The sequence below is a fragment of the Argopecten irradians genome, chromosome 9 (assembly GCF_041381155.1).
Source record: "Argopecten irradians isolate NY chromosome 9, Ai_NY, whole genome shotgun sequence".
In the NCBI taxonomy this organism is placed as follows: Eukaryota; Metazoa; Mollusca; class Bivalvia; order Pectinida; family Pectinidae; genus Argopecten; species Argopecten irradians.
In genome coordinates, this window is record NC_091142.1 from 16,577,553 (window position 1) to 16,602,850 (window position 25,298).

Sequence of the window (25,298 nt, forward strand, 5' to 3'; positions counted from 1 at the left end):
TAATGTTTCTATTTATAGACCAGTGGTGATTGATCATACGTGTATCGATTTTAGAATAACTATAGGTAGTTACTACAGCCAGGTAGAAGGGGAATTCCAAACGGAAGTCGCCATGATTAACAATCTTTCCAAACGACCCATGTGACGTACATGAACCCCCCAGGATGGGGTCGGGAGGGAGTAAAACCGCGGCCCCTAAAAGGGCTGAGGACAAGTCGGCAACCCCTAATAAGGCACTTAACAAGAGGTATTTATACATATGTCTCAATGTTTACTGTGTGACTAGGCCCTGTATAGTATGTTTATGTTTACATATTAAATGCAGTTAAACTGTACATGAATATACACATTATATACCTGGAAACTTGGCTATATTTAGGTAAATGGCGCACTGTAAAATATGCATGTGATATTAATTATAAATGCATGTATCTGCATACATTTATAATACACATTGTACATGTACATGGAACTTTTATTGAATTCGAAATGTATTTTATAACCCGAAACCCGTTCTTAGTAATTGATTTTAAAGGAGCAGGTATACATACAATGTACAGTATGAATGTTGACATTTGAGGTACATAACAGAACATTTATTTGAACTACGATTACAAACTCTGTGTGTATTGTAATTGTTTTTGACTTGGATTATCTGTTGACAAGAATAGGAAGGTATCGATTACACAATAGTTACGCGGTATGCAATCAGCTGATTGAAGGGAACTACATTTTATCAGAACTGTTTCACAAGTTCTGAGTCGTCTAATTTAAATCTTGTCCACGTCATGATCTAGAAAGTCATAAATATATAGTAACTTGTAAGATCTTGCTTTACATAAAATATATTGCACCAGTTAGAAGATAAAAGGTCGCCGTGACCTTGACCTAAAGATCAACATTTCAGCTATGCCCATTTTTTTCACAATTATCGCCGATACCACTTAAACCAATTAGGATAATGAGATAAATATATAGACTTATTTGTTATTAGAGTAATTTAACGCCAACACACATGATATTGTAAATAGTGTGTCCATTGACCAAATCAAACATTTCTATATGTATTACGGGGTTACGCTTTTGTTCTTTAATATCAAAGCTGTTGAACAAAAGATAAATTTAATAATAATTGTATTCGTAATTAATTCTACCATGTACATGTTCTATGATTGTTTATACGTTTAATAGCAACATTATAACGGACAGGTTTTGCCCTTTGTAGGTATAATATACTCTCTTTCTATGCCTGTATTGCTGAACTAGCCTCGTTTACATTCCCAGATGTGCGTTGTACATTTGTATATATATACAAGTGTAGAGACTAACATAAGAGTATGCATTCATAAATCCCTATTAAACCGACCTTCTAAAATATTACATGTGTGTACATGGAAAGTATATGTATATAGTGCATTTATACATTGCCTTATTTATCTTATAGCCAACTAAATTACTATTTATAGAATCAATTCAATTAAATATAGTCTGGAATCAAAAGTGGAATGTGAAATCAATATGTACACATGTCGATTGTGAAAACTATATGTATTTCAAATTTTGATATTTTTGAGTGGGTATTTACATGTACATGTATAGATATGGTTATGTATAGGACAACACTTAAAGTGAAACAATACCATTTATATTTTATAATATCAATTTGAAATACAAATCAGGACAGAACGTCTTTTGGGGAAATCTCAAAATGTAATTCATGTCTATAACTATTGTTTGTTAAAATGATGATAGTTGGTATTCTATCAGTGAAACACACGTGATAAATACGTTTTGTATTGACCATAATTAATTATTTTGTCCCTCAAAAACTGCAGTCCAATAAGTATCCTTTCGTTAAAAATACCTTACTTGTTGGTGACGGTATATTATATCGAGGGTTAAGATTGCATAAATGACACTCATTGATCTCTATTAATATCGACAACATATTATACCCTGTACATGCAATTTCATTATGCACAAAGGAACTTCTGTATTCAAAATGCATTGCGCAATTTCGACATACAATGTACACATTCAACGTACGCATACCTGGAACATATATCATTTATTCATGTATGAATAGCAAGTAATGGTATGGATTAGAGAGCAAGAGTATTTGAAACGTATAACAGACATACAGATTTAAACATGACTTCATGCATGACCAAGCACTGACCTGTCCCCTTTCATTTAGTTATCACTCAGGGTATTGAAAGTATACCTCAAATATCTATTTAGTTATACAAATACATGTAGGCAGCACTTGATAGCCTACAGTCACGTTACATTCTATACGTTATGGTTTAAATCCCTACACTTTAGGGTCGTCTACAAAACCAAAAAGATTAAAGATATTATTTGTAATGTTTTTCATACTGGTAACAGGTATGTTCAGTATATTTGCAAAGTAAAATGTTTATAAAAACAATATTGTTTGTTTGTCTTTTACATCAATTGAACACATAGGTTACCATTATTTCTGCGACTTAGGAAACCGACGTTCATGTAATATAATCGACCAACAAAAAAGTAGAGTCAAACCTGCCTTAGAGACCGCGGAACCAAATGATTTCGCTATATACGATATATGAACGTTCGCCACTGTCCAAATTAAATGGAGTTTCAAGTCTGGTTACCTGTTACTAATTTTGAAGAATGGCATCTCGCATAACTATGAATAAAAAGAAATTAAGATCTACCATCTTGCTAAACTTTTATGTGGGGGGTGCCATCTTATGTTGAATTCCGCACCAAAAATTGACCAAAATATTAATGAAATTCCAATATTGATTACCTCCCCCTGTCAGACACACACTTTAGTAAATTTCTTTAGATATTTTACATCTATATGTATTGCCCAACCCAGACATTAAACATTTGAAACTGATGCGCCCTGAATACCCAGCAGCAGGCTACGAAACATTCACCTCTCTATGAAATCTTGTGCCCAAAAGGGGATTTCTAGGAATCTATTTTTGGTTTGATTCTGCAGTCCCTCTCAGCGACCATCTCTGTATAAAGACCACCTCCTTAATAAAACCACTTTCCTAGGATCCAAAATAAACAATTTCAACGCACTTTAAATTCTTTTGACTATTCATGGTTTGTTTTTGGTCGTTTAAATTTTTTAATCTATCGATGATTTGTTTATGGTCGTTCAAATTCTTTTGTCTATCCATGATTTCAACAGTGTGGTATGTTTTCAGTGTTCATACAAATGGATCATCAAAGACAGTGCAAAATGATAAACAACCAGTGCCAAATTCTGATACCAAAAGACCTACAGGAAATCCCTCGTCCAGTTCAGACCCAAAATCAACTTCTAATTCAAAACACGTTTCAAACGGTACATCGACAAAAGTAAATAACCAAGGAAATGAAAACAAAAAACCAGACGAGACTTCGTCGTCAACAACGACGGGCACCAAGACTAAATCGGTGCTCACGAAATCAAAAAGCAAGACAAAGTTCCAGCATGGTGTGATGAAAACTATTAAAGAGAAGGAGAAGAAAATACCACGGGTGAATCTGACCAAAACATCCACAAACCCTATACTGACCGGTGACGTCAATGTGACCGTACCGTCCACCAGTAAAATTGTCCGGATATTTACAAGCAGTACATTCACAGGTAAATTATTGATGAAAGCACAAGACATAATTTTTAAATTTTGTTCCAATGATTAAAAAATGGCATTTGTATTGCTAACTTTTGCATTTGACTTTTATCCGCGGATCAAGGTGAAACCCACTGTCACTTATCAAGTATTATGGTCATATGCTTTCAAAAACAGTTTATTTGATTGACGTCCTCTTAACAGCCATATCAATGTAAGTATGGCCTCCCAAAAGTGCGTTCGTGTTGTGGGGAAATACAGTACGTATGGCGTGACTCTTTGTAATAGTGGAGTTCTTGCTCTATACTCTTTCATTGCTCACTGAAGCATGTCGCTGAGGAACCGCTGTTTGGTGTCTCCAGCGGCATGCTTCAGTGGGATAGTGCCATAAAAAGGACAACATTTTCACTGATACACGGAGACATAGCATGGATATCTTTCCTTCTTAACCTTACATAATAATAAAATACTATTTGAAAATTGAACAGACACTATGCACGAGAGAAACACGTGGATGCAGGAGGCTTACCCCCAGCTCCGTACGTACTGTCAGACCCGGGGATACGAGTTTCAAGTCGTCGATATGAGATGGGGAATCCGTGAAGACGCTTCTGACGACCACACGACCTTTGATCTTTGCATGACTGAACTACGACTGTGTCAACAACTTTCTACCGGACCAAACTTTATCGTAAGATTAATTAAGGTCTAATTTCGGTAGAAAATAACATGAATATTGTTTCTCTATAACATAAAGAATCAATTCAAGATCATCCCCAAGTAATCGTTACGCTGTAGTATTTGACAAGCAGAGGTGCAATGTTATCTTTACGTAACATGTGTTGATACCATAACTTTTAAGCCAATACAAATACTCGTTAAAAATATTTTATCAATAGAAGTATTATGTTATGGTAGTTATTAGAATCACTCATTGTAAGTTTTATCATATTTGTTTTCTTTATAATGTTGATGTGTATTTAATTGCAGTGTTATCCCTTATCAAATAAATTTGTTCTTTACATGAATGCCTTCATTAGCAAAAAAACGTTTATAATTTAGGATTTAAAATAAAAACCAAACGCTTTTCATTATTTAAAATACACTTTGATGTTATTTTTGTGCTTCATTGGCAAAAAAGCGTTTAAAATTTAGGATTTAAAATAAAAACCCAACGCGTTTCATTATTTAAAATACACTTTGATGTTATTTTTGTGCTTCATTGGCAGAAAAGCGTTTAAAATTTAGGATTTAAAATAAAAACCCAACGCGTTTCATTATTTAAATACACTTTGATGTTATTTTTGTGCTTCTTTGGCAAAAAAGCGTTTAAAATTTAGGATTTAAAATAAAAACCCAACGCTTTTCATTATTCAAAATACACCTTGATGTTATTTTTGTGTGTGATTTTATGTTGTTAGTCCTTGCTCGCCAATAAATACGGATATCGTATGCCACCGCGAACCATCCCGGTGGACGAGTTTCATACACTCTTGGCAGGAGTGAAGAAAGAAGAAATCAAAACTCTTATAACTAAGTAAGTTGTCAATACGTTTCGAGATTGCTACTAAATTGTTACAATTCCTTAATTCCTATCACACCGAGTTCCCTTTAAGGGATATTTACTCTGCATACGGCATGGATATGCGTAATGGGTTTGTGTGCATTTGAGAGATTATCGTATACTTATTTCTTTCTATGGCAATGGTACGATTACGAGATATTCCTAGTTTTGTAGTGTTGTCTAACTGATGAAGTACATGTCACAATATACCACAATCATTCTTGTCCTACCGAAAAAGTGTTGCCACTGATACTTGTATTAGAGTTTCCAAATTTTCATACTATAAGCCAACTTATGTTTGCGTTCTATCAAAGATTCGCTCTGATAGTACATGAAAAAGAAGAACCAAATGATTCTAAATCGCGAAAATAATTTTCCACTAATATGAATTGGTTTACAGTATGATACCGTAAAAAACATTTAAGATTGTATTTTAAGCAAAGACATTTTAACACACAGAGAAAACCCCAAGGTACAATGTAGACTAGTTTACAGGTTTTCAACACAATTTGACTTGCATATATAATGACCATTTGTCTATTAAGGGCAGGCATTTCATATTCTTGATGATAGTCGTTTTCTTTTTCATTCATTTGCGTGGTCTTTATAATAGATAGGTTTGAAATTAGTTTTTGTTTTGTCTAACCTGCAGGTGGTACCTTCTTGACAATAATGCCGTGCCCCCAGAATACGTGTTACAGCCGATCAGTAAATACATCCCTAATCGACTCAGCAAGGACAAGGACTTGCTTAGTGCTGCTAAAGACGAATGGAACGATGATGAATGTGACATGCAGGACGCCTTGGAGGAGTCCGCCCGGGCGAACCTTCCAACGGAACAGGCTGAGAAATACTACGTCTCTAGTAAGGACAACATATCTCAGTACGATCTCAGTTACAGTATGTGACACTAGCCTAGAAAAATTCTGCACCAAAACGTCCGACTCATCTCAAGAAATTCCATGTTGCAATAAACTAATCAGTTTTTTCCGAGACACGAAAACACGAATCTTCGTGTAACACACCGAAATATCGTGAAGTCCTCCTGATTTATAACAATTAAACCACTGTATCTATTGAAATATAATCATTAAACGTCAGAACAAAATTCGAGACAGAGTGTTTATAGGTAAACATGTGTACCGTTTCAGAAAGCTTATTAACTTACGAACTTTCGTGAGTCATGAAGTTCGTAAATATGACCTACGCAAAAGTTATGAAAATTCATAAGTTACAAAGCTTTGTGAAATGTTACCCCGACCAATGCAGCGTATGCTCTATAAAAGATGAAACATTGAATTGACATTATACTAATTTATTGTCGACTGTCCTTTATAGTAACTGAGAAGGAGATACAGAAAGGAATGTTAGACGTAACTAACCCGGGCCCTCACTGTCTATGGTTCTGGAGACATATCGAAGGAATTGAAAATATGGACGGCAGCAAGTACAAATTGCTCAGGAGATATATAGGTAAGCATGGCATAACCTCAATCTCATTACAAACTGAAAATAATATGAGGAAAAACGAGATATGATCAAAACAGTTAACAGTTCGGTTTAGCTGCATTATCACTTTTGTATGGTTCATAGGTTGAGTTCAACGAACGTACATTAAACACAGAATATGAACCCACAAACAATAGGTTCCATTGTTTGACAAGCATGCTATGCATATGTATCCGTTCTCCTCTTGAAGATTATCTAATACTTATACATTTTGTACATGTATCGTTCGTAAATGATAATTCATAGAATTCAGTTTTGTTAATTGCGGCTGTATAATATTTGGACCACGTGATAATGGTTTCAGATCTTAGTGGCGAAGATGAGTACTGGCAGGAATCGCGACGACTACTTCGTATACTTGAGGACACAAAGATGAAACCTCATCTACCAACGGAAAATATACACCAGACCACCGTCACGTGGACAGAGAAAGGTAACTTATATACATCACCTACAGTCCCATGTCATTGCCCCGTCGGTCCGATTTAGAGGAATTTACTGCTTTCCCCGAGTTTGATGCAATGTCGTACTGAATAACCCGATTTCAGTTTCATGTATATGCCTCCTTTTCTCGGCGTTGTCATTCTTCATATATCTTGATACTGCCTCTTTTACGTGTTTCATATTAGAGCACTTGGTTCATTGAGGAAGGAAGCATTTGAAATATGTACCTTGATCGAGATAAATTATACATAAAGTGGAACCCACTTAATTTTAAGTGATTAATTCGAAAATAATAATTATACTTTTTCACACATATTCATTGCCTTTCCCGTTTGTTATATTGAAATCTGGATAATTTGAAGACATTTTCCATTCCCCGAGGACTTCAGTATAAACGTGTTCCTCTGTAACTATGTGCCGCTGTCAGTCTAGTTAAATTTGTTGAACATTTGTACGTCATTTTGATTTGATGTCTTACCGTTAAGGTATCGATCCCGATTTTGACGAACACAAGAATTACCTGCAGACCATGACGAAACACTTCATTAAGGAGATGAAGCGGTTGATTGACGCTGGTATCCAACAGCGATCGGACACGGAACTGACCGATCCACTCATGCTAGAATGTTGCCAACACATTCGCTTCTGTCAGCAGAAGTGTGAAAATTTCTGTGGGAGGGCAGCATCCCTAGAGGTATTTCTGAAATGAGCGATAGAAAAAATGAGTGTGGAAGCTTTAACGAAACTACTTATTGTAAATAAAATAAATAAGCATATTGTTACAAGAGGGATAAATTCGGTTTTTTTGTATTTTTCAAGACGATGAAAAAATAACGTAAAGCAATGAATAGTATATTTTTCCATTTTAGTTTGCCAAAATTTATTTTGTGAAAAGAGATGTCTCCTCTTGCTTTTTCACATGTTACCTACTCAGTATGGTTTATTCAAAACCTACTACTATTACCTACTACAAATAAAGCAAACGTAAAAACAAAAAAGCCGAAAGAACAAATTACCGTGTTGTTGTCGATGAAAAGAGTGATCATTTAAGATGAAAATATATATTAAAACGTACAATGTCGTTTTCCTTTTGAAGAAAATCAAAGCGTACATCACAGCCACCGATACCACTAAGCCATTGGTGATCCACGGAACTTCTGGATGTGGTAAGACGTCATTGATGGCCATGGCGGCCAAACTGATGCCCTCTTGGATGTCAGACCCACAACCAGCTGTCATCATCAGGTAAAGCGAACACAAATACGATTTAACATTAATTTTCCTTAGAAATTTAGAAATGTCTGCTTACAAAAAGGTACGTTTGTGTTGCCAACAGTTTACATTGTAAATGTTGAAATGTTCAATAGTTTGGAACACATTGAATAAGAATTATATACTTCCGTATAATGCGGATTGTTTATAATTTGTATTGTCTACTAATGATGGAAATTTCTCACAATGAAATTATGACGTATGTCTTCAATTAATTTGGTAATGTAATTAGTGGTGGAATTAGCATTGCATTTTGGACTGGTCTCACAATAGATATATCATAGACCTTCTCGCTAACATGAAACAAATCTGTTTCCTCTTTTTAAGACTTCTGCAAACAGTCGAACCATTTATTTACAATATAGTTGTTGTATTAAATATATAATATTACGGGGAAACCACACTTCAATTCTTCATGCTACACAGGATGCACAGGGTTTTTGCATTACATGCATATAGCATTATATAAAGAAAAAATATATTTAATGACATACACTGACAATATCAACTTCATGTAGTAATTAAAGACATTAATCAATAAACACACTCGCTGTTTTAATGGTGACCAGACTTCGTGTATATAGCAATAAACTCACACAGAGTAACGATACTTGGAATTAATTATTCATCTGACCTAAATTTCAGAAATAAATCGAGAGTTAATGTGTCCTAAAAGTCAGAAGTTCTGTTTGTTGCTTCATTTATTCATTAACACATTCTATCTATAAATAAAACCAAAACACCGACAAAGTACAATATTCGTTGTTGCAATGGCATCAATCTAATACTTCAAAATTATTCTTTTACTGTTTGATTAGGGCATGCTTGTACATGTGCTAGTTTCCAGATGCTGTTTGGAAAGTAGTAGATATGTCATATATTCATTTTACATTGAACTGACTTTAGCTTGTACTTTTTTATTTGGAAAATAGATTTATAGGAACGACTCCCGACAGCTCCAATATCAATGGTCTACTCACCTCTGTCATCAATCAGATAAAGACGGTCTACAACCAGGTTTCCCTTAATCCGGAGGTAACACAGTTGGTCCATAGTTTAGTGTATCACTATTATATCTGATACATCTGATATATACTCCAGTGCTAAATAGTCCACTAAATATGGCATTTACTTATCTGTTGGTCATGACGCAATGCATTCCTATGGGGATATCAACATTTATTGTGTTTTCATTAATGGCTGGTCAAAAGAGTTAATACATGTATAGCATGGCTCAATATTGTGCCAGACACTCACTTAATAATTGGTTGTATGAATGACCAGAAACCATTCAATGAATTTCTGGAATAAAGATTTATAATATTTTTATGTTTTGGTAGCCATATATAGTGGTTACCAAGGTTATTTGCATAATTATGTTTTTATGCTAATAAAAAAATGTCTGTAGCTTTACGGAGCAAAGCAACTAAAGTGTTAATCAAATCATAATATAATGTAAAATTACCATCAGTAAAATGATGATATGCCAAAACACTTAAGAAATAAGCAGATATTTCGAAAATAATATTGTTGATCAAAGAAATTAACCAATTTGTTCACAGAGTCTCCAGGAATTATCGAAGGAGTTGGACTATGTACTAAGTTTTGCCAAACCTTCAAAGCCTCTTGTGGTTATTCTCGACTCATTGGATCAGATTGACATCTCCTACAACGCTCGGAGTCTGTTCTGGCTACCACGGACTGTTAGTAAATATGTCAAGGTCATAGTATCTACACTTGAAGATGAAGAATTCGAATGTTTTCCTAAGCTAAAGGTATGCATTAGCAATGTCTCTTAAGTCGAATCTTTGGAAGTCGTCTTTAACTAATGATTTTAACGATGTTAAGTGTTGTGTAGAAATTTATATATAGGTTTTATTTTAAGGTTTACTTCTATTTTCTTTGTTAATTACAGCGATAACAGACATAGGCAAATCGTCCCCATACACCATTCTCTCTAATTTGTATTCATCTATTTTTATTTTCATTTCATTTGTACAATATATTACCCTATCCTTCGGTTATCACACAAGATGGCACAAAAGATATAAAATATGTTTTCAATTCATTCATATAATGTCTCAACCTTTGCAAATTTATGAGTAATCATTGCGATTGCCCAACATCGATTCATCACAAGATACATTACATTGTTTCAAAAGCTACATATCACTACACAAAGGTTGATATGCAACCAGTCAATTTATTAATATGAAATTTAATGCGTTTTATTGGAAACTTAGGCTATGTTCAAAGACGAAGAGGATTTTTGGCTGGTACCTGAGCTGAAAGCCAGCGATGCGGAAGGTATTATTCAGCAATGGTTAAAATCCAGAAACAGAACTCTCACCTCGTCACAACTAGAACTCCTCAACAGGAGTGTCTTCCATTGTCCACTACCATTATTTCTGAAACTGTCGTTTGAAAATGCACAAGGATGGCATTCATATTGGACCAGTAGCGAAACCGTCCTTCAGAAGACTATACGAAGTAGCATTGATAAGCTGTTTTCTAAATTGGAAAGCAAGCACGGGGAGATGTTCGTGTCGAGAACTCTGGGCTACCTCACGGCATGTACGTAGACTACTCCAAATAATCGTTATTCTGTATCTAAAGATGAACTAGTTTATGCGAAATACTGCAACCATCATAGAACTAATTTGCATACAATAAGCTTATTTCTACATGCAATAAAAAATTACAAATGTTTGTGCTTTAACTTTGCGAAAACAAATATTGCCACAAAAGGTGTCAATCGCAAATACAATAGAACTAGGATGATTCTAATTCGGCAAAATTTAATCGCAGTTAAAAGATAAATTTGTCCAGCATAACATCTGAAAATAGATTATTCGTGTGAAATCGTACAATGTAAACAGTATGGCAAACAAATGCTGATGAACAGATGTAATAGGCTGGCAGTGCAGCAGTTCGGATTGTATTATGTTACATAACGCACAATCATTTATGACAAAGATAGTCCCCAGAATTAAAAATTTACATTAATATGGTATTAACATATCTGTTGGTCATGACGCAATGTATTCCTATGGGGATATCAACATTTATTTTGTTTTCATTTATGGCTGGTCAAAAGATATTGTGCCATACATGGCTGGTCAAAAGATATTGTGCCATACACTCACTTAATAATTGGTTTGTATGAATGACCAGAAACCATTAAATGATGATCTGATGAACAGATGTAATAGGCTGGCAGTGCAGCAGTTCGGATTGTATTATTTTACATAACGCACAATCATTTATGACAATAAACATACAGTCATCAACTACATGTATTACTTTCTTTTCCAGGTTTTGATCATAAAATAATGTTTTGATACAATGTATCCATAGAATTAAAAATTTACATCAACAAGATTCTGAATGACATTCTTTTATTCGTTTATTATTTTTGCAGCCAGGAATGGTCTGTCGGAGTCGGAGTTAGAGGATGTGTTGTCGTGTGATGAGGACGTGTTGAATGACGTATACCAGTTCTGGGTACCTCCAGTTAGGCGATTACCTCCACTGTTGCTGGTTCGGCTTAAGGCAGAAATTCAACAATATATAGGTTTGTAATTCAAATAACTATTTATCTATGGTTGGATATATAAACTACATTATGTACTTTTAATGTCACATTTCATTTGTATGAATGATACTTAGTTTTGTTTATCGTATCAATAAAAGAAGATTAATAGATTCATTGATTTAGAAACAAAAATAAACAAAAAGAAATGAAGTCTATTTACCTAAATAAATTCATATTAAAGGACATTTATTTAATAGACGATAAAACATGAACAAAAGAGTTATATTGGTGTCATTTATTGCATATTCGACTCATCAAGCGCGTGCTTCTTTTTGTGTTGAGATGTACAATAATGTATATGATACCTCCATGTTGCAGTCGAGAGAGTTTCTGATGGTATTTTTTGTGTGGTGAACTGTATATGATACCTCCATGTTGTAGTCGAGAGAGGTTCCGATGAATACGTATTCTTTGTGTGCAAAACTGTATATGATACCTTCATTTTGCAGTTGAGAGAGGGTCCGATGGAATTCGTGTATTCTACTGGTACCATAGACAGTTCATAGAGGCTGCTAGAGCCAGGTACTGTAAGGCCAATGTCAACGTCACGATTAACAAGGGTCTGGCCGACTTCTTCGATGGGAAATGGGCTGATGGTAAGTGTACTGGAACGTTTTGGTTTTCGCATATGGATTTATTTTCTCTTTGTCAAACTTTAATCTGTTCACCTGTTGTGTGCCTTTTTTACACAGTACATATATTATAATCTAACATGTAAAATGTACACTTATAACTATGTTAGTACGTTGATATGTTCACGGAGAAAGCAAAATAAAAAAAAAAAATCAAATTCCCATGCAGCGAATACATCAAATTTTCCAATACAGTTTAACTTTTTTCTAATTATCCATTTCTAATTACTTTATTTCAGTCTACTTATTTATTCTATGCTATTCATGATATTGCTATTTTCAAAGGAAAAAAGAAGCCCTATGTAGATAAGAAGAAAAAGTCTGGAGAGAGTGACCGTCATGTTTCTAGTCAGCCACTTACCTACGGAAACTCTTACAACCAGCGTAGACTGAACAACTCCCCCTATCATAGGACTAAGGTTGACGTCACAGAGCTGAAAAAAGAATGTCTGATGAACTTCAAGTTTTTACAGGCCAAAGTGGTGGCGTCTTCAGTAAGGTAAATTGTATATGTATAATTTTATTTTAGTACTAAACTAAAACCCTGTGTCTTTTGTCGATTATTTCGTTAAATGTACACGTGTTACAATGTGTACTGAAATGCCTTACTATTTTATTTCTCGGAACTTGTCCATTTTGTTTTTATTTAGGCCCATCTTAGATGATTTCGCCTTTGCAAGGAAAACCTACCCAAAAGACCAGGACATTGAGGTTGTAGGGGCAGCCATAGAGATGTCACAAGGGGCATTGCTGTATGACCCGTATCAGTTGGCTCCACAATTGATGGACAGGCTGGCGGGAGAGAAAGTAATTTTAATAAACTTTTCTATAGCAAAATCCATTACACATTACAGTTTACACTATACATATTGTATTCAATTAGTTGAACAGATACTTATCTGTATAGATTCGCCATACTTGGGAAAAATAGTATTCAAACATAACTTTAACAGTATTGAATTATAGGTCTTTCTTACATTCCAATCGACAAATGCTATCGAATATTTGCATTAGACTGCAAATCTGTGCGCTTCTCGTCGTCGACACTCAGCCTTCTTTATTACTGACGAGACTTGAATGGACGAAACTTTAACCCTTCTAATGTATAAAGTAAGTATCCCGGAAGGATAATGCATGTATACAAATATTTCAATAACTACTTTTCTGCTTTCATTCCAGCTTTCAATAGACCTGTTACAGCAGTGTAAACAATGCAGTGTTCCCTTTCTGGCTCCGGACCAAGACGTGTTGATGAAGCCAGGTGGTCAACTCATCTACTGTCTAACAGGACACCAGGGTCCTGTCCTCTCAGTGGACATTAGACAGGACGGAAAAGTGGCCGTGTCATGTACGTGTTAAGCAGAATCACATAATCTGAGTGGCCTCTTTAGGAGATCACATGTTGAAGCGAAAAAGTGTTATATTCAACGACTTTACCCACTACTCATCTAGATTATTCAAGGACATACATGCACAGTGTTCATGTATAAACTAAATTAACATAAAATATATCGAACTGTTAATTTGCCGTTCGCCAGGTACTGTAGCCACGCCTCGTGCCTCGTGCTCGCAAACACATTCAATGTCGTAGCATTCACAACACGAAATACAGAGTGACATGTTATACCCGGAGGGTTTGATTGGCAGCTGGCGAATCGTCAATTACTCTCCCCTTAAAAAGATATTTCTTCAATATCTTACTCATTATTTGTTGATGTGATTTCCATTGTTACTTTGATGTGATACAGGTCTTTTCGCCTGTATTATGCGATATAAGAATAACATCTAGAGGTTTTTATTTTAATTGCCCTTTATTAGTCTCCAAATTAATTTTTAAGTTTTATTTTTTATGGCATAATGCATCTGAACACTTGCTTTGTAAAGTACTCTATCGCTTCGCGTCTATGATTGAATGATGATATCATCAATATTATTAATTTCATTTATTTATGATTATTTATTTGATTTTATATAACGTGTAATGCAATTTTTAAGGTTCTGATGATGACGAAGATTCCGTTAAAACCTGGGATCTAATAGATGGGAAACTCCTCAAGTCTTACGACGGTATAAAATTGAATCCATGCCAGGTTCGATATGTCTACAATGACAAATATATCCTGGTTGACTACGCTGACGATTACATCGCCTTACAAGGGTCGGGCGAGATCGCCTTTGCCATCGATAACATTGGCGGACAGTCTGCGGTCGGAGGCAAGAACAAAACACTGTTCGCAACGTTCTGTGAAAATACAATAGACGTTTACAACATGGAGAATGGTGACTGTATGACCACGATAGAAATTTCAGAATCCGAGTTATCGTTCTGTATGGATATGCCAAGTGCGATTGCAGGTAAATTATAAGATTAAATGTTTTTTCGCATACTGTTAACATGAGCATTTTAGCGTGCCGAAAATTTCCAATCTGTTCGTGTTGTAATGATCTTTATATTAATTGATTTGTTGATATCGCCTTGAACATTTCATAAAAGAAAAATAAACGAAAATTTCTACCCGCAAACAATTCAATTTTTACAGTATTTCATTGCCTACTTTGGGAATATGGTGTAATAAATTTCAAATGTTTACTGTTGTTTAGATCTATCCCTGGATTCCAGATTTAACAATTACAAGAATACCTTTTTGATTTATCTTATAAACCAAGATATTTTAAAGATATACAAAATATTTTTAAAATATACTGTTACTAGAAGTGAAATCTAAATCATTAATTGATGATTTGAATGCTAAATTCCTTTATGACTTTCATTTTTGTGTATGCGAAGTTGTTTAAAATTCATATCTGATTCTGAAGCCTCTGAAAACTACGTGGTTCTGACGGATTCTGACCAGCATTACTTCACGGTCTACAACTTCCCGAAGAAGTCCCTCAGTCACTGGGTACCCGTATTTAGTTCCAAACGGACTTCTGGCCAGCCAAATCTAACCATAGATGCCATAGTCATCGTACCTGATGAGACAAGATTCATTCTCTCTAATGTCCGGGACAATGACCTGCATATCTACAATTTGACATCTCTGGACAAAATTAAAACAATCAAAGGTATGGTTGTCTTTAACCATTTACAGTCAGACCTGCCATGAAATGCACCTGTTTATAAAGACCATATTCATCAACCACATTCTGTACAATTACCCATATATATATAAGTATGAGTTTATTAACACATCCATGCATTTGGCATTGTGAACAACTTTGGTAGAGTTTTTCAGATGACAGATAAAAGAGAAATGAAATAAATGTCATGTACTTTGTATTTGACTGTACACAGATGGTCCAAATCTAACTAAAGAATTCAATTGATAAATCAACATACAATATCTAATTAGTTGCCATAGAAAAAGCGTGATTAGTTCAAGTAAATATGTCTAAGGCTTGTGATACAAAAAATGTACTAAAAACCATAAAACGGCTGAAATGTTACTCTATGTAATATGTGAACTGAAGTATTTGTCTTTCACAAAGGTCTATGAATGATGATATATCTTTATCTGTCGCACAAAACATGTTAATTAAACTCTTCTGGTTATCTTACTGGATAGTGTTATAAAAGTAAATGAGTAAATGAATATGATAGAAAATGTAAATGTTATTAAAGTAAATGAGTATGTTATTAAAGTAAATGAGTATGTTATTAAAGTAAATGAGTATGTTATTAAAGTAAATGAGTATATTATAAATAAAAGTAATAAAGTAAATGTATTAAAGTAAATGAGTATGTTATTAAATTAAATGAGTAGTTATTATTAAAGTAAATGAGTATGTTATTAAAGTAAATGAGTATGTTATTAAAGTAAATGAGTATGTTATTAAAGTAAATGAGTATGTTATTAAAGTAAATGAGTATGTTATTAAAGTAAATGAGTATGTTATTAAAGTAAATGAGTATGTTATTAAAGTAAATGAGTATGTTATTAAAGTAAATGAGTATGTTATTAAAGTAAATGAGTATGTTTAAAAGCTGGTTATCTTACTGGACAGTGTTATAAAAGTAAATGAGTATGTTATTAAAGTAAATGAGTATGTTATAAAAGTAAATGAGTATGTTATTAAAGTAAATGAGAATGTTATTAAAGTAAATGAGTATGTTATTAAAGTAAATGAGTATGTTATTAAAGTAAATGAATAAACGAATATGATAGAAAATGTAAATGCACTTTGGTGTTCAAATATTGTATTATATTTCTGTAGGTTTCCGTATGGACTTCGCCCAGAACTACAGAATCACAGCCACCGGAAACTTCCTTTACTTTCCTGGGGAGGTCGATGTCATCGTTTGGAACCTCAAAAAGGAGCAAAGGTCAGCTATTCTACCCCACCCTGTTCCGTTACGTGATGTCATTTGCAGGGGATGGAAAACCATGGTAACGGCTACAGATGATACAACAGTTCGAGTGTGGGATCTGGAGAGGAAAGAGAAAGAGACCAAAAACCAGAGTCTGGTTCTCGGCCATAGCATACGGTAAGGCCAAAATATCACTATTGTTATGGTATAACCCGTTGATTTCCCTAGCTATGATTGTAACGTATTTTACTTAATTAATATGGGTTGTGAACATTTCGTGAAAACTGGTTTATATTCAAAGTATATGTTTCGAAGATCGGTGTTTTTCATCGTTATTTCGGGCCAACACAACATTGCTTTTCTGTGAATTTTTGATGTTTGAATGTCAGATTTCAGATGATTTCTAACAAAAGCAAATTAAATATAAAGAGCTTTAAGCCCTTGTCTGGGTTTAATTGGACAAGTATATGTTGGGAAAACTATGATACTTGTAATACAAATTCAGAAGATCTTGTGGTTTCTACGGCCAGTACATGTATGTGCATTCCTGCTTTTTCGTTCAGCACATTACTAAAAGAAAAGTTAAATGTGAAAAGTCGCCTTCACATTGACATTGTATGCGAAATTAGAAAGCATGGCGTCTGTAGTTTTTATGTATAGAACAAGAAAGGGAAAGTTTGGTGCTGCTGTTATAATGACGTCATCACTCGATATATTGGCCCGTCAAGGGAAGATAAAAAGACGATAATTATCATATTTAGTAATTTGCATCCTTGTTGTATGTTTCAGATACTTTGTCCCCATGAAGAATCCTCGTTATGCTGTTGTCATGTCCCAGACGGATAAGACGGACACTGAGAGTGTGTGCCTACAGGTTTACGACATCCCCACCAAAACGGTTGTCCGCTCAGGCACGCCGGTAAAATCATAACTCAGAACATCGTTCAATTATACACCCATAGAGATACATCGTACCGTACCGAACAAAACACACGCATTAATGTAAGATAATGGATTGAAATAAAATCAAGAGATGTGCCAAAATGGGGCGAGGATTGTTAAAATTGTTGTCGCCGCCTGTTATCCTCAGTACAACTGGTATCAAGATCATGAAACAATCTTAAATTTAAATCAATCTTAAATTTAAACTTCAATAATTACAGGTTTTGAAATAATGTCATGTGTTTGGCTGAACAAACACTTAAAGTTTTCGATAGTTTCAGGATCTCGAAATATTGTTAACTCTCTCCTGTTTTCAATTTGAACTGCTGCAGAACGCTCCACCAGGAGTGATTAAAGTCCTGAACGACAATCATATAGCCGTAGTGACGAGCTCCAGGAAAATCAAGATAGTTAACCTTGATACCATGACAGTGAGCAAAGTGTTTGAAGGCGACGTATCTCCCTATACAGTGGATATCTGTGTCAAGGACGATGGTTTAGGTACGGACAAAACGTTCTCAACTATTTCGTTCTCATGCAGGAAAACATAAAATGATTGCAATTGCTTCATAATATAGCACTAAGTATGGAGATAATTATTATTTATATTCCTATGTATCATGTTGAATTATTTTAGCCTTGTAGATGCATACTAAAATTTAAGCCTGAATCGAATATAGACCGGTCTTGAATGTAAGCCTCGAGTGTGTTACAGTCTGGTGTATCTTGCAAATACACCAGTACTGTCATCTTGATAACAATTTAGTTTTGATTTAACTTACGAGAGTAAATAAAGACGGTTGCACTTCAGGAACATTTTTTGTTTACTTTTGGTTAAGATTTCGTCGTTTTCTTATTACTTTTCCAGTGTTACGACCTTACGTACAATTACATGTTGGTGTAAATTATGTTTCGTTCAATATCCTCATATATTTATGATTTATGATGCTATATGATTTTGCGGTAGTGGAGTTGTATTGAAACACCTATCAAGTGATTTTACGTCGTAACAAAATAATTTCTTTCCCTTGCGATGAGTTTCTGAATCAATTTAATCAGAGGAGGCGTCTGTTTGATATCATATATGTACATATGTTCACAATATACACCACAATTTTCAGAAATTATTACTCAAACAAGAGGAAGACAGCGTTTCAAGGTTTACAACACTTCGACTGGAAAGACAAAATCAATTATCCAAAGACCGTCAAACATTAAAAAGGACAAGAAAAGTCCGTTTGAAGAAACATTCTACGTACGTATAATATATATCAACTGAATCACACTTTATCTTATGGGAATGCTTTAAATTCGGTAACATTTTTGTGAGACATCATTTCCTTTGTAGTGTTTTGTTGCAAATCAAATGGCTAAGGTGTCTCAATAGTCATGTGTAGTGGACGTCCTGACTAACAAAGTACTGTAACAATAGTCAGTCGACCTCGTCTACAACCCAAGTAAGGAACAAAGAGAAAAATATCTATATATATAAGCCAAACACTTACATGCAAGGGGGATACTGTGACCACATATCTAGTGATGATATTTTTGCGATTTTGCGAATTCTTTGATAAATAAGAGCTATGGTTAAATTATCGAATTGGAATATTCATCAAAAATTATATATTTTGCTCTATGTACAGGTTAACAAAGAATGGACGGTGCTAGTCGGGCGTATATCTGGAGGTCCATGGGTCCTGTTCGATATAACAACATCACAATGTCTTATAACAATATCTCAAAACGAGTACAACTTCACCGACTTGGACATTGATAGATCAGTTCTGTCTGACGATGGGAACACGTTCGTATTTGGTGTAAACTCATACACCGACAGTCCAGGGACCTCTAAGGAACAATACAGATTAACATCCTTTGCAATCTGGAATGTAAAGGATAGTAAGTTTATATGCATACCAAGACGATATAAAGAAATGTAGTTATCTTTATTTGGTTCAATCAAATTATAGTAAAATCCTATTTTGAACATGTTTGCGACATAATGAATATGCATATTAACAAATGCAGCTACAGTAATGAACATGTATGTAAGTGACACATAGAAGATTCAGTAATATCTTATCATTTCTCTGTCAAAAGCGCTAAAATTATCTTATCATTAAATAATATCCTTAATAGTATTTATTTAAACATGTAACTCAAATGTATGTTTAAGACATGGAAAAGTGACTCTCGTTCAAGTACACCACAATGTAATTGAGAAGTTACAACATAAGATACAAAAACCAGATAAATTGTCTGTTAAATAGCACCCTTAATATTCATTAAAAAGAAAATATGTTTCATTGACATGTAAATGTATTTGACAACGCCAGATAAAAGTGTGTGCCTGTGTGAGGATGGGGAATACCAACAACAGTACTTTGAGGTGGCCAACAGGAAGGGTGTAGATGTTTCGGTGGATGAGATTCACGTGCTAGACGCCAACAGGCTGATCACAGCACATGATGACTTCATACTCAGAGTATGGGACAGAAATACAGGTACATTGTTAAACTCATACTTAATTAGTACGGAAATATTCTGATCTACCAGAGTTACTTCCCTTCGTTTCTCCCCGTCAATGAAGAGGACTGGTACTGATATACTTGCTATACTTCAACGTATTTGGTCTGTTTGTGATAGCCCGTTAAAATACGAAACTCTTATTTTGTCTGACTGCCTCAATTAGAAATACTCGCTGAATTACATATACTTGAAAATGTATTACATCATATTGCATAGCTCTCTTAAAAACTGTCTGGTGCTGGTCTTTCAATGCCACCAACAACGGGTAACATTCGAATACAAATCCAGTAAAACCCACATAATTTGGTCTCAGGTTTCTTAAAAAACTACTTATACTTCTTCATTCGTAATGAAACTAAAATCCTTTCCATATGTTGTTATTTTGTATTTGTTAATGCTTCAATATCCAAACGGCTTTCAATTTAACTTATTGGGACTGTATTTGCAAAGTTTATACCTGGTTTTATTTGTGTTGATACTATGTGTTACACCTGGTTGTGCTTGTATTAATAGTTTACTATTCCGAATTTGCATATTACAGTGTTATCTGCACTTGCGGGTAGGTATTGATTGTGACGTCATATGTTTGCGAGCGTAACGTCATAAATTTCGCAGAAAATGACGTGAATTGCGCTCACAAAATAATGACGTAGCAATCGATACCTACCCGCAAGGGAGTTAACTCTGTAATATGCAAAGACGGAATTGGAAATGTTGAGATTTACAATGTAGAAATACAATGATTCTGCCATGGTAAATTGTTCTATCAAACAGTTTACTGATTTTCTTGCAAAGCAATTACTTTTTAAAACTTTGTTTCTGTTACTCTTAGGTCAATTACTAAAACGTCTCGAGGGCCACTGTAGTGCTGTGCAGGTTCATCTGACGGAGAACGGTCCATATTTCTTTTCTTATGCAACATACGAAGAGGAAAATTCAATACGCGTTTGGGACAAATCCACTCTAACATGTCTGGCCAGCTATCGATTAGACAATACGGTTTGTATAAACAATAAAATTACATGCCAAAAAATAACGAAGAGTGATTAAAATTACAAGTTCTTAGCTGCATGTAAGATGTACATTTTGTGTGATATTTGTGAACATCCAATATTGTTTTAAAATATTATGATATCTCATAGCCTAAAAATGTCACGTCGCCTTTTATTGGTTGATGCAAAGGCGTAATAATATCTTTTAAAAAACTTTATGACCTAAATAAGAGTTTCACAAAATTAGATTAATTTTAATAATTTCCGCTGAAATGCTTCCCATTTGTTTCCAGGTTGTGTCCACCAGGGTTTGTTCAGATGGTAAGCAGTTCATAACGTCTACCCGAAGTCCAAATGCTCGGCTGGTCCACTGGAGAGTAGAAGGGGTGAATAACTCTACCGGTCTGTCTTCCATCCCTGTGCTGTTTAAAGGAACAGGTAAACTGGAAATATGTACCTTTATCATCAGTGTATATAAGTATTATCTATTTCTAGTGATATGTCACACATTGACTGAAACCATTCTTCCATGCCTGATGATGATGTGCTATTGACTTGATCATTTTTGGCTTGCAGTTTCTAACTCATCGTTGGCTCTTGAAGTAGAGGACGACTATATAGTGGAGGAAAATGATTTGGACACGGATGAAGAAGAAAGTGATGAAGAAGATTGAGAATATTATTTGATGGATAGATAGAGGATGTGATATGAAAAAGTGAGAAAATCATATGCCAAGGCCAAATTGATACAATATTTGTTCATGAAACCAAGGATTCCGTAAATTGACATAATTATACAGTACAGTATCTATGGATGCATAGAAGATGTGATATGAAAAAAGTGGGACAATCCTATGCCAAGGCCAAATTTATATTTGTTCAAGAAACACTGGATTCCGTAAATTGACAAAATTATACAGTATACATGTATATATCTAGGATCATGAACCGAACTTAGGCTAAAGTTTAGATTAAGCCAATCAAAACTGACATTACTAATATTGTAACATCATCTTTGATTGGCTAGAGACAAGATATCTTATTACAGAGTTATCTGCCCTTGTGGGTAGGCATAGATTGTGACGACATGTGTTTTTAACATAAGACATACAACATAATACTGTTCGGAGAAAAGGACGTGAATTTCACTTACAAAATACATAAACAAATAACGGCATAATTGATACCTTCGTAACTGAATAAACGGTCAATCGACTTGCCCTACAATGTTGCGGGCGAGGAAGTGATGCTCTTCGTACATGTAGCAAGCCTTAAATACTTTATCAACTTTTTTTATATATCAAATGATATTAAAGGTTGAACAACCACTGTTGATATATATACTAGACGAGTTGACCACCTGTAATATGATAGAAAAAGATACATGATGCTGGACATCATTGTATCATGTTTGAAATTTATAACCAATATCGATATCAAATATTGAACTATATAATTATATTGTATAATTTTTATTATTAAAGTGTATTTCAATTTTTATTTTTATTTATAGTAGCATTTTCAATAGTTAAAACACTAATATTTCTTTTTAATTTGTGGAGTCTATTCTATTTAGCATTGGTCGATCCTACATGTAATGGTACAAATACAAATATTTAATAGAACTATGAGTTAAGATATTTCATTAAGTTAGAAAAATATTGGTGAAACTAAGACCTGAGGTATTGTTTTTTATTTCTCGTTCTATTGGCAGCGTCTACTGATACCTATAATACACAACTGTTGATTCAGTTATACATCCATAATTTAAATAATATGTTGTGAGTGAAATATTGTAGAACGAATGGTAATGTTTTTTTATTTATATATTTTTCTAACTTATTTCCTTAATATTAAGTTGTCATATGTGGCTAATAATATCTAATCTACACTTGTTGATGAAATTAAGCATTATGATCTAGAGATTACTTATAATCTGTATGTATATGTCCATGTCAGCTCGTTAAAGAGCCTACACTATATACACTTATTTATCTCATACCTATATATGTAATACTGGCTGGTCTAGAGCAATTGAATACACTCATGCCGCCTGAGGCTGTATTGCATGGTACCCATGCACTAAAGCCTCATGACGTCACAGCGTCAACAAAATTACTATTTTCTAGGTACAATTTAACATTTCTTTTCAGAAATTAGGGTGGATTAACTTTAAAAGACTCAAACAGCGGAATCTGCGTTGAAAATATCATGTAATTTTCATGTGTGAAGAATTTATTTGCAGTTGCGTTTTGTTTGTAATTTATTTCAAAATGCAGAGAAAAATAGTTTTAAAATTGCAATAAAATGTCAATGTATGAGAGAAAAATACTCTTTTATTTGTCGATATGAAGGATAGGGATATTCTACCCTCGGGATCACAAAATGTTTTAAAACCTCGGCAAGCCCCGGGTTTTATAACATTTTGTGACCCTCGGGTACATTATTGATATTGTATATATTTGTTATACAAAATAAATGTTCGCATAATGAACGTTTAACTGCTTTAACACAATTGCTTATGATTGAAGCACATGTGAGAAAGCGGGATAATTTTAATTTTGGATCGTCCCTCTAGATCTTCAGGAACATGCATAAAACACGCGTGAGTATATATACATGTATATGCGAACCGACTTGAGACGGCGTGTTTGGTAGTATAGCAAATGTGGCACTCTAATTGGTAGTTTAACATGGGGAATCCCAGTCATTAACAACACAGGAGGAACATTCCATTTAAGTACGTCTAGGCAATATGTTGATGCATTCTATTTTTCTCTATAAGATATACATTATTATGTAGTTCTAATTTATTCTCGCAACGATTTTCTTACTGACAAACATCAAATAAAATTGAAAATTTAATAAAGTCTTGAGTGTGTTTCTGTTCTTATATTAATGTTGGTTTTTTTCGTCTTTGTCTTTTTCCCGTTCTGATGTTTGTAAAGCCCAACATTGTATATTCTTTTTTTCACATTCAAGAATAATTGAGTAGAGGAAAAAGATGGAGAACCACTGGACTGGGTGGTAATGCAATTATAGCAAGTAAACTATTAGAACAGAATGAAACTTTTTTGTCTCTAATGGTAATGCTGAATTCCAATAAAAAGACCATTCATGTTGTGTCTACCAAATTCGACAGGAATTGCGGGATGCTTTGGTTTTTGAGTCAACATGATTCACGCTAGGGTTCGTTGAGGGAATTTATCATATTTTACCATATTTTTTTTCAATTCTAAAAAAAAATTGTGTTGACTTCGTCTATTTCAGATAAAGCTAAAAGATATATAAATACACAAAACATTTTGTACTTCGTTTTCGATTTGCAGTACAAAGGCTTTGCCAGGCTGTAGGGAGCTAGGAATTTCTAAAATAAGAAGAACCGAAATGTTAAATAGTTTATAATCTCATACAGGTATATGGCACCTGGTATTGAACCATTTTATTGAATATAAGTACATGTATGAGTATTGAAGGAAATTTTTGTCAAAATAAAGGGATGTAACTCTTACATGAAAGACTGTTGTATAAATTGTACATGTGCATTGTACTAATTTACTCTCAAAATAATAAATTATTACTTGTGAAAATAAATTATAACTTTAAATGTACCTGGAAATTAAATATGGTAAGGGCAAGTCAAATAGAAAAAAAAGACTACCAAAGGCATTGTCTGGACGTGGAGCTCTGCAAATATTCAAACAAAGGGAGGAAGAAAAATTAGAGGAAGAACGCAAAAAGGAAGAGCGAGCTGAAAAGAGAACGGAAATGAAACAGAAGAGAGAAGAGGAAAAGAAAGCAAAGCATGAACGCGCAGAGCAAAAAACGGCTTAAAGAGGAAAGAGAACGAAGTAAACGGGTATTAAAGAGGAAGGAAGCTCAAAGAAAGC

The 25,298-nt window shown here is 34.2% G+C and overlaps 1 protein-coding gene across 1 annotated transcript; it reads left to right on the forward strand.

The window, feature by feature from the left end:
* LOC138331635 (NACHT and WD repeat domain-containing protein 2-like) lies at positions 1-23,557 on the forward strand. Its single transcript, XM_069279356.1, has 28 exons — positions 1-247; positions 3,210-3,634; positions 4,109-4,311; positions 5,042-5,157; positions 5,837-6,048; positions 6,523-6,657; positions 6,998-7,126; positions 7,623-7,831; positions 8,234-8,382; positions 9,342-9,444; positions 9,972-10,184; positions 10,653-10,983; positions 11,831-11,983; positions 12,454-12,600; positions 12,922-13,135; positions 13,287-13,443; positions 13,816-13,984; positions 14,632-14,991; positions 15,454-15,702; positions 16,852-17,122; positions 17,735-17,864; positions 18,220-18,388; positions 19,009-19,142; positions 19,531-19,786; positions 20,224-20,391; positions 21,249-21,415; positions 21,702-21,846; positions 21,985-23,557. Exons 1-28 carry the CDS (start codon positions 165-167, stop codon positions 22,080-22,082), a joined length of 5,295 nt encoding a protein of 1,764 aa, XP_069135457.1. The 5' UTR covers positions 1-164; the 3' UTR covers positions 22,083-23,557.
* The last annotated feature ends 1,741 nt before the right edge of the window (positions 23,558-25,298 follow it).

Bases quoted from the DNA above. Each gene is read 5' to 3' on its own strand.
- LOC138331635 (XM_069279356.1), top strand. From the start codon at position 165: ATGGGGTCGGGAGGGAGTAAAACCGCGGCCCCTAAAAGGGCTGAGGAC. The intron at 13,136-13,286 runs GTAAATTGTATA...GTTTTTATTTAG, and splicing joins GTGGTGGCGTCTTCAGTAAG to GCCCATCTTAGATGATTTCG. The intron at 14,992-15,453 runs GTAAATTATAAG...CTGATTCTGAAG, and splicing joins TATGCCAAGTGCGATTGCAG to CCTCTGAAAACTACGTGGTT.